Source organism: Myodes glareolus, chromosome 2 (assembly GCF_982192425.1).
Source record: "Myodes glareolus chromosome 2, mMyoGla1.1, whole genome shotgun sequence".
Taxonomy (NCBI): Eukaryota; Metazoa; Chordata; class Mammalia; order Rodentia; family Cricetidae; genus Myodes; species Myodes glareolus.
The window spans coordinates 94,936,988-94,947,859 of record NC_142027.1 but is presented as its reverse complement, the minus strand read 5'-3'; the positions used below and the strand labels follow the sequence as shown (position 1 = coordinate 94,947,859).

General features: G+C 43.5%; 1 protein-coding gene across 2 annotated transcripts in view; it reads right to left on the bottom strand.

Annotated features, from left to right (window-relative positions):
- Nucleotides 1-3,830: 3,830 nt before the first annotated feature.
- Prkdc (protein kinase, DNA-activated, catalytic subunit) overlaps nucleotides 3,831-10,872 on the bottom strand; it is a 165,153-nt gene continuing 158,111 nt past the window's right edge. The window contains exons 83-87 of one of the 2 annotated variants that reach the window (XR_015737081.1): nucleotides 10,667-10,868; nucleotides 7,902-8,090; nucleotides 6,852-6,991; nucleotides 4,195-4,654; nucleotides 3,831-4,141 (exon numbers count right to left, since the gene is read on the bottom strand). Coding sequence is in view for 1 of the 2 variants with exons in the window: in XM_048452450.3 (XP_048308407.3) it covers nucleotides 4,450-4,654; nucleotides 6,852-6,991; nucleotides 7,902-8,090; nucleotides 10,667-10,868 (736 nt within the window). In the remaining variant the exon portion in view is untranslated. Of the gene's footprint in view, nucleotides 4,655-6,851; nucleotides 6,992-7,901; nucleotides 8,091-10,666; nucleotides 10,869-10,872 lie in introns of both variants that reach the window. The other variant, XM_048452450.3, reaches the window with a different exon arrangement.

The following is a 10,872-nucleotide window of genomic DNA, read 5'->3' as shown; positions in this document are numbered from 1 at the left end:
CAGCAAGGAGGGGTTGTTCTGTAAACTCCTCCCTAATCCATACTTTATTTTTGATAGACCCTATTTTGTGTAAGTCTACTTCAGGCAACTGCAGATGTGTCCATAACTGCACTGGCTGTGGTTTGCCTAGAAGAGAACATTTTATAGCCCTTTGCTGTGGGATAATCCCTTTGTCCACTATGAAGATGTGTTTCTCTCACTGTTAATAAAAAGCTGATTGGCTGAGAGGCAGAATTTTTGAGGCAGAGGAGGATGCTGAGAAAAAGGACAAAGACAAGAGTCATGAGGAGACATGGAGAGGAGATAAACATGCCATGCTGAAAGAAGGTACTGCCATGTAGCAGAGTGGTGGATAAGAAATATGGGTTGAGTTATAAGAGCTAGCTAGTAACAAGTCTAAGCTATTGGCTCAACACTTACAATTAAGTTTCAGGGTGGATGCAAGAGCAGTGATGGAAGGAATCAGACATGGAAAACTTCTCAGTTTCATTTCAGGAGAGATGGATAGAGAGGAAGCACATCCCCGGCATTGGACAGGTCCCAGCAGAGGATGTAAGGAGCTGGCGAGGGAAAGTAGTGAGCCAGGCCATGATGCCTGGGAGAATCTTGCAGCCTGACTGATTAGCAGCCAAAGTGCTTCATTATTTATACAGAATTTAGTAAGTAGGGATACATTCATGTTGTTCCAAAACATAGATCATATCATTTTTGTTTTGGGGCATGTGTTTCCCTTCCTTTTGCTTATCTTTTAGTCATCATTAATAAACTATGAGAGAACATTTATCATTTCCAATCATTTGCCCTCAAGTTTTGACATCATTGATAAACAGTTATCTTTTATAATCATTCTTGCTCATTAGCCCTATAACCCAATTTTTAAGACTCTAGAAGCATATGACAAGATGTTCTCAGGCTGCTGGCTTTTGTGGCTACAAGGACACTAGACCAAAACAAAATCTCCAATCTAGTCTGGGCAGACTGCCAGGTTCCAAGCAGTATATTATTAATTCTTTTTTTTTTTTTTTAAGATTTATTTATTTATTAAGTATGCAATGGTCAGACTGCATATGTCCCTGCAGGCCAGAAGAGGGCACCAGATCTCATTACAGATGGTTGTGAGCCACGATGTGGTTGCTAGGAATTGAACTCAGGACTTTTAGAAGTGCAGCCAGTGCTCTTAGCCTCTGAGCCATCTCTCCAGCCCCATATTATTAATTCTTAATAGTCAGAGTGCCCAAGAAATATCCTGAGGCCAAAGCTACTGCAGTTATTATTCAAATTATGGCATAATACAATGTTTACATTTTATATCTTTAATAATTTAATTAGAATTTGTCTTTGCCTAATCCTGACATTCTGTGTTCCTTGGTCATATGACACCATAGTGGCTCTGTATGAACTAACTTTTCTAAGAGAGGTCCTGACATCACATTCTTTTATCATTTATACATCATTGTTTGCACATCAATATGAATCTCGGTGTAGGACAGAGGTAACTTCAGATAATCTAACTTTGTTGCTGTATGTGCCGTGAAATTACGTGAGTGTATAGTGGGAAGAGGCTTACAATCTAAACTGTGGCTAACTCCTCTAGCCTACCGAATCTTTTAATTTTTTAAAATGATCTTTTCTCATTATACATACCTCTTCCAGTTCCCACTCCCTCCCTCACTCCAGCTCTGCCCACAATACCCCCATTCCACCCCCATCTACTCCGCAGAGAAGGTAAGACTTCCCATGGGAAGCCAACAAAGTCTGACACATTCTGAGGAGAGACCGAGACACTCCCCCCCCCCCCACATTTAGACTGAGTAAGGTATCCGTCCAAAAATAATGGGTTCCAAAAAGTTAGTTCAAGCACCAAGAATAAATCCTGCTCCCACTGTCAGTGGCCCCACAGATTGCCCAAGTTACACAACTGTCACCCACATTCAGAGGACCTAGTTGGTCCTATGTAGGTTCCCCTACTAATATCAGTCCAGAGTCAATGAACTCCTTCTAGCTAAGGTCAGCTATTTCTGTGGGTATCCCCATCATGGTCTTGACCTCTTTGCTCATATTATTGCTCCTCTCTCTCTTCAACTGGTCTCCAGAAGCTAAGCCCAGTGCTTAGTTGTGGATCTCTGAATCTGCTCCCATCAGCTGCTGGACGAAGGCTATATAATGACAATTAAGGTAGTCATCAATCTGATTACAGGGAAAGGCCAGGTCAGGCACCCTCTTCACTACTGCAGGGTCTTAGCGGGGGCCATCCTTAGAGATTCCTGGGAATTTCTCTGGTGCCAGGTTTCACACTAACCCCATAATTAGTCCACCAAATTTTGTTGAGCTTTTTGAATTTACTTTGTTTTGATTATCTAGTTCCTGATTAAGTACATGAATAGAAGTTTCAAGAGTGTCTCATAGTTTCATAAAGAGACCCCTGGCTCCCTCTGTAGTGAACAGCAGTGACTGCAGAGACATGAGCTGCTCAAGACGCTGAGGACCGCTGTGTGTCATAACCTCCAAAGTGTAAGGGAGACCTTCAAGTAGATAAGGGTATCTCCCAAAAATGTGTGGGGGGGGGCAGAGGTTGCATGTTCAGGACTATCCTGGGGAAGTTTAGAAGCAGAAAGCATAAATGATTCATAAGAAATTTCCCATCAATCCAATATCCCCAAATTAAAAGGATCCCAAGTATGTGACCAGTGGAAATGACAACCAAAGGTGGCATGGCAGCCCAGCTTTGAGGGATCTTTGTCAAGCAGCTATGCTGGCTTTATTACTGTTACTGTTCCCATCAGATACGGCTGTGCCAGTACAGAAAACCTCTGGCTACAGCCCTTCTCCTTATCTTTTGGCTTTCACATTCTTTGCACTCTTCCATGTCCCCTGAGCCTTAGAAGGGGCAGTATAAACTTCAGGGTCGAGCACTCAATCATCCGGTCCTCAGCGTCTTGAGCAGCTCATGTCTCTGCAGTCACTGCTGTTCACTACAGAGGGAGGTTTCTGAGTAAAGCTGAGACTAGCATTTGTCTATGGGTATGTGATAGTTTTAATGTCAATTTGCACCAAATTAGGATTTATTTGAACTTATACTATTTTTTTTGAGAATGTCACATTATGTACTCCAATCCCATTTATCTCCTTCAAATCCACCCTCTACCCTTGCAACCACTCCCTCCAAAACAAAACCAAATTTAAAAGAAAAATCCCAAAACCCAAACAAAACAAAAACAAAGACAAGAATCTTGTGGAAGCTACAGTGTGGCCTGTTAAGACACAGTTTACCCTTTAGTCTGTTCATCTTTACTTGATCGTGTTCATTAGAATTAACCTCCCTGTCAAGATTAACATCTAGGACCTGTTAGAGACTCTGCCTCAAACATTCCCCAAAACAAAACAATAAGCACCAAACCACTACCACAACACTTCTAAAGATCAAGAAAACAGCTGTATTTCCCCAGCTGCCAAGATAGACATATACTATCAACTGATATAAAACTTCAAAGTAACTTTAGATTAGAGCAGGTGCCTTGCTAATGGGTTGTAAGATGAACTATTCACAGAAAATACCATCAGACCCGGAGTCAGCTGTCTGATTTGTTGAGCCAAGGTAAAAAGTACGAAGCAACTTAACTGTGTTGTCAGGTCTGGCTGATTACCAAGGACAGTGATTAACTCTCTGAGCAACTTACCAACCTCAGTTTTATGGTCTTTGTTCAGATACCATAGGGAGAGAGCCCCTAACTGGCCAAGGTTGCAAAATATAAACTAACTTCGTAGTCCTGAGAGAGTTAAAAGTCTCCCCTTTTTATGGTCAAGGGTTATATGCAGGATAGAAAAACGTATTTTAAGATATAAAATGCTTTTAATGTCACTGTGCCTTGGAGAGTGCTGAGTAAGGTTATCTGCACATGCACCATGGTACACAAAAACCTACCATACCCAACAACAGTAGATAGAGACGATCATGATCAGAGCAGAAATTAATTAAATAGAAATGAAAGAAAAAATAAAAGAAATCAATGAAATGAAGAGTTGAAAAGAGGAAAAATATTTATCATATTTTTTTATTTTCAAATGTGTGTGTGTGTGTGTGTGTGAGTGAATGTAAGACATGGCGCATGTATGGAGGTCACAGGACAACTTGTGTGTGTGTCTGTGTGTGAGTGAATGTAAGACATGGCGCATGTATGGAGGTCACAGGACAACTTGTGTGTGTGTGAGTGAATGTAAGACATGGCACATGTATGGAGGTCACAGGACGACTTGCAGGAGTCGCTTCTCTTCATCCATCACGTGGGCTCCAGGGACTGAAGCTAGGTCATTAGTGCAGCAAGTGAGCCATCTTACCAGCACTACCAAGTCCATTTCTCTCCTTTCTTCAAGTAATACCCTGCTGTCAGTGAGGGTCTAGGAGATTCCCTCAATGATGGAATGCTTTATAGCTGGTAACTACCGCAGACGTTAGATCCAAGGCTCCCATCCTTCCCAAGTCCGGCCAAGGATATTGGGGTCTGTGGCCTGGTCCACCAAGCACTTCACTTGAGTCTCTTCTGAAAGTTCACTCTCTGGCACTTGTGCACGAATGTTGTGATCTTTGTTTCCTCGAGCCACAGCTGTATAACTCCCAAAGGCAGATGAGTTTTCATGGCCTAGATATAACTCGTCACTGGAAAAAATATTGAACAAATATGAAAACACAAACAAATGATTTTTCCCTTTTGACCTGGATAGCTGGTTATCCTTTACAAATAGTTTACCATCATTTATACACTATTTTCTTCCTGCCACTCAAAACTTTGAATTCAAAGTTTGGGTTAGTAGGAAAACAAAACATGAGTAATATAATTATTAACATTTGTTTGGAAATTTTTGCTTTTATTTTTCTAGAGCAGACACTTAGAAGTGGAACTGCTGGGTATAATGCTAATTCTATTTAGCTTCTTGAGGAGCAGTCAGGCTGTTTACCGTAGCAACTGCACAATTTTGCATTCCTACCATAATTACAATTCTCCACATCCCTGCTCACACTTCTCACATCTCATCTGAAAGTTGTCGTTACACACAAGATGCAGAACTTCATTTGCACTTCCTTAATGACTCTTCACACAATTACTGGTCGTTTGTACCATTTGTACATTTGCACATCTTTAGAGAAATGTCTGATTCCTTTGATCTTCTTTAGAAATTAGGTTATCAATTTTGCTTTTATAAAGGATTTTATTTATCGATCTCTATTTTCTTAAGAATTCTGTTTTTGAGAGAAGGTCACTTTTTGTTGAGGTCAGACTCAAACTTGGTACATGCTCAGGATGTCGTCTACCTCCCACAGGCTGGGTTTATATATTTGTACCACCACAACGGACATTAGAAAACTTATTTTTGAGATTTGTGTCTGTGCTTGTGGGTGCCTCCAAGGGCCAGCAGAGGACATCAGATCCCCTGGAGTTGGAATTACCAGTGGTTATTAACTCTATAAAGTGAGAACCGAAACTGTAGTCCCCTGGAAAGAGCAAGCACTCTTAACTACTGAGCCATCTCTCCACTACCCCTACCCTGCACTGTGCTTTTAAAGAACTTATTAGACCTTTCTCAGATGTATGACTCATAAGAACTTTGTCCGTCTGTGCACTGTCCTAATTTTTAAGAGAAGACTTATTTTTATGTGTATAGATGTTTTACCTGCATATAATGTGCACCACAGGATGTCTGAGACCTGAGGAGGCCAGAAGGGGCATCAAATCCCCTGGAACTGGGGTTACAGACCATTGTGGGTGCTGGAAACCAAATCTGGGTCTTCTCCAAGAACAAAAAAACGCTCTTAACTTCTGAGTCATGTCTCTAGCCTCACTACTTAGAAAAAAAGAAAATCAACAAAACCAAACTATTTAATTACTTGCACGTCTCTGTGTGTGCTTATAAAGGCCAAAAGGTATCAGATTCCCACGGAGCTGAAGTGGCTGTGAGCCACTCTGTGAGGGTGGTTGGCACTGAACTTGAAACTTCTGGATGTGCAGCAGGCGCTCTTACTGCTGATTACTTTTCCAACCGTTACACTTTCACTTTAACAGCTCTGGGAATAGAACCCAGGTCTTATGCTTGCCGGGTTAGTACACTACCCTCCTATGCTCTTGATTGCATCCTGTAAAGTACAGCCTTGAATTCTGAGGTTCAGTTTGTCTATCTTGTTCTTGCTCGTGCTTCTGGTGTCACATCTAGCCACGTCAAGTGTCATAGCCAAATTCAATTCAAGACCAACTTAACTTTTTCCTAAGTCTTTAGCATTTAAGTCTGATACATCTTGAATTAATTTTTGCAAGTAATGTGAGACAGGGCTCTAATTTCATTCTCTTGTCAACAATAATCACTGTATAGACCTGGTACTCATGTTAAAAATAAAGTCAATTACAGAGTATATCTTACTACTGCTTAGAATTAAAGTTTAAATTTCTTACTTACTAGGAATACTACCTATAAATTTCTATTTGCTTTAGATTTCAATTAAAAAAAAATGAAAGGTCAAAGCAGCCCAGAATACTATCTGAGAAGCTGACGTTGTGCTCTTCACAATGAGATCTTGTGCTCATCAGGACCAAATGGGTCAAATGCCCTAGCAACTACAAAGGCAAATGGAAATTCCAAGACTCCTCGTATGAGTTGGTTCTTGCATTGGTGCTGGCTGGAGAGACGCACAGGACAGATGACACAGGTGTGAGCACGTCCTCGCAGGCCTGGGCTGGAGTGGAAGCCTGCCTAAGATGCACTTTCCCACGTGCACAGTGAGAGCTGCCACACTGCTCTCATGTGTCTGAAGAGCTTAGCGCTGCTGAACGCACACTGATTTCGTGTTCACAATCAAGTCTTACCAAGTTATGACTGCTGGGTTGGCCCCTGCTAATTTTCTCTTAGCGTGGCGTATTTTCTGCTGAGGATACCAATTCTTTTCAGTTACATTTATTTCTTGAATCCATGATCCTCCTCTTTTCAGCATTTTCTGCTCAAAGCACTAAAGGGAAAAAACACAATTTTCTCTACTAATTATAACAGTATATACAATTTCATTTGAAACATTAAATCAAGCAATGATCCTAAAACAAAGATCTGTAACAGCTTTCTAGATAAATCCTGATGTGGACTATATCGCCGTGACCACATGATGCAGAGACAGCAGAAAAAGTCTCCATATAAAAGGATGAGCTCTGCTGGGTTTACTGCTTTGGGGACATATTCTGGGTAACCTTCCATTCAAACAGCACTATCCATTCCTACGCTTAAGGAAGAATTCACGTGAATGAGTTCTAAATCAAAGGCTTTTGTTGGGTGCTAGAGTTCAAGGACTAAGAGTACCTGATGTCCTTACAGAGGACCAGGGTTCAATTCCCAAAAACCACATGGTGGTTTACAACCTACTGTAATTCCAGTTCCAGGGGCTCTAACACCCTCTTCTGGCCTCTGCAGGCACTGCATGTATACGGCGCACTTATATATGCAAGCAAAGTATTAAAAAAAAAAACCTAAATATTTTTGCTAAAAGTTCTAGGCTGGGAGGAAGATGGCTGTAATCCCAGAAATCAGGAAGTTGAAACAAGACTCGCTAGAGTTCTAAAACAGCCTGGGCCACATAATGAGTTCTGGGCTAGCTCAGATATAGTTTATAATCACCTGCTATAATTACCACCACCACCACCACCACCACAAGTTGTGTTTTGAGAGAACTCAGAGTTACTGTTACCAATGGGTCTATACTGTCACCCCCCAGTTAGTATCAAACAACAAAATAATTAAGTTTTCTCCAAACAAGTGTTTGTTTTTGAGAAATGTAACCAAAACAACTTAAATATTTCAGTAAATGCAACTTGATGCATTTTCATCATAAAAACGAAACATGGGTGTGTCTATACAAAACCAAAATATACCTTCCAATCAAAAGAGGGCTCCTTCACAAAAACCTCCATGGTGTCAGTGAGCAGACCTGCGCGTGAGCGGAAAGCCCTCAGGGCATGCACCATGACAGCACACATAAGACCCGTTTCTTTCATTGGTAACATGAGATTGACAAACTGGCGGGTTAGACGAAAAGGCATCAACTCAGGAATTGGAAGAAACTAAACAGAGAAAAAAGTATATTTAAGTAAACACACTGTGTTGAATAGTTTTATGTCAACTTGACCCAAGCTAAAGTCATATGAGAGGAGGAAACCTCAATTAAGAAAATGCCATAATAAGATTGGGCTGTAGGCAAGCCTGAGGGCATTTTTAAAATTAATTTTTTAAAAAACAATCTTTTCTCATTTTACATACCAATCCCATCCCCCACTCCCTCCTCTCCTCCCACCCCTCCCCCTTCTCCATCCATACTCCTCATGAGGCAGGACCAAGGCCCTCTCCACTATATCTAGGCTGAGCAAGGTATCCCTCAAAAGAGAATGGGTTCTAAAAAGACAGTTCAAGCAGCTGGGATAAATCCTGGTCCCACTGTCAGTGGTTTGAGGGCATTTTCTTAGTCAGTGATGGATGGGAGAGGGCCCAGTGCATTGTGGATGGTGCCATCCCTAGGCTGTTGTTCCTGGATTCTATAAGAAAGCAGGCTGAGCAAGTCATGAGGAGCAAGCCAGTAAGAGCACTCCTCAATGGCCTCTGCATCAATTCCTGTCTCCATGTTCCTGTCCTGATTTCTTCCAATGATGGACAACAATATCTATGCCAAATAAACCCTTTCCTCCCCAACTTGTTTTTGGGTCACGGTGTTTCATCCCAGCAATAGCAACCCTACCTAGGACAGAAGCTGGCACCAGGATACTGCGGTACTGCTCTGACAGACCTGACCGTGTTGCTTTTGGAAGGATTGTGGACAGACTTTGGAACTATGGGCTGGAAAGCAACTGAGTGTTAAGAGCTCAGTGTGCTGTTCCGTAGAAGCCTGGAGTATGAGAACGTTGAGAGCAGTGCAGACGATAGAGGCCTAACGTGTGAAATCTCAGAGGGAAGTAAAGACTCTACCCAGCCAGCCGGGCTAAGAATCCGTGGTTCTGGTTAGCAGGGACTAAAGAGTCAGCTGTGATTAACAAGAGGCCAGGACTATTGAAGTTAAACCTGTGTTTTACTAGGACAGTTGGTGCTGGTCAGCTGGAGCAGAGAAGTTAGTGGTGATTAAGCAGAGCCCAGCCGTCGCCATGTCTGGGCCTATGGAGGACAGCTGCAGCTCTGCCCTGGGACTCTTGCTGGAGTGGGAAGACAACGACCTTGAGCCTGCCCAGCTGAGCACCATTAGGTGAGAGAGCACACAGTGGGGAAACGGAAGAGAGAGGCCGAAAGGTGCATGTGCTGGGGACAGCAAGGGCAGTGAGGAACTGGCTTGACGTGGGTGGCATGCTTGCAACCTGGGACCATGGTGATGTCCGAACCTGGGCTGCTCCAAGGGCTACGTCAGGGCCCAAGGTCCTGAGGAAGCTGTGGTGGTCTGTGTTGACGTTTGTGGCTCGTGTTACCACCGAGGGCCCTGTGGACGCCCGGAGGCTGGGCCACCACCTATGACCATGTCTGGGTGTGAGGGCTGTGCCACCCCCACAGGGGCTAGGCCTTGCAAACAGGCCTGTGTTTCCACACCAGATCTGTGGTGATGTCCAGAGCTGGACTGCTGCCGAGGGCTATGTCTGGAACCATGGCTCTGCAGCAGCCAGGCTCTGGTTGATATCTGTAGCTCCTGTTGCCACAGAGGGCCATGCAGAGGTCTGTAGTCTGGGCTGAAACCTGAGGCCATGTTGGTGTTTGAGAGCCATGTGGCCATCAGGGTCATACAGATTTGGGTGGCATGTGCTGCCACCTGGAGCCATGGTGACATCTGAACCTGAACTGTGGCTGAGGGCCACATCTGAGCCCATGGTCCTACCACAGTCAGAATCTTCAGTGATGTCCATGGCTATTGTTACTGTCAAAGGTGGAATGGATGCCTGGGGCAAGGCTGCCACCTAGGACCATGTAGGCACTTGACTGTCATGCTGTCCCTGGACCATGCCGATGTGGGTGACCGGTGGTGCCAGCTAGGATTAGGGTGATATTATTTGTTTCTTCAAAAAGTGTCAGGTTTTAGGACCATGCCACCACAGCCAACTTAACCCATCATTGCTCCGTTAATTAATTTCTGGAGATGTTACAAAGTCACATGATGTGATGGCCAATCTTGGCTGTCAACCTGACTACATCTGGAATCAATGAAAACTCAAGCTGTTGGGTGCATCTATAAGGGATGCTCTGAGGTGAGAAGACACCCGGTGGCAGCCTATACAAAGGGTATAGAAGGAGAAAATTTGCTTTCTGTCTGTTTGCCATAGGTCTCACAGCAAGGTCAACACCCTGTTGCTGAGGTATTCCCCTGCTGGTGTTAGAATCTACTTCTCTGGGGTTCCAACCTCGACTGAAGATTAGCAGCTCTCTAGGAATCTTCCAGGGCTCTAGCACCTGACCAGGACTGCTGAGACATCCAGTCTCCTGTATTGAACAACTACTTGCTTCTTGGCCTTTCTATCAGGAGACAGTCATTGTGGGACTGCTGAACCACAGACTAAAGTCACTCTAATGAAACCCATGTATGTATTCATTCCATCAGTTATGTGCCTTTAGAGAACCCTGACGAATACATATTCCACTTCTAGATCATCAGCGGGCATTAAGGACAACACACCTGAGTAGCTGATCCAAATGCATGTCCAAAGTCAATTCCAATCACGCTGCCCGTCTCCATGGCTACCATGAAATTGCTCAGATGTCTGTCTCCAATACCGAGGAGCCAGTGGCTGATACACAACAGTGCATGAGAGCTGGCAAAGTGGGTACGTAGTGCCAGGAAGGCCTCCGGGCTGGTGCTCATCTTTACAAAAGCCCGCCTAG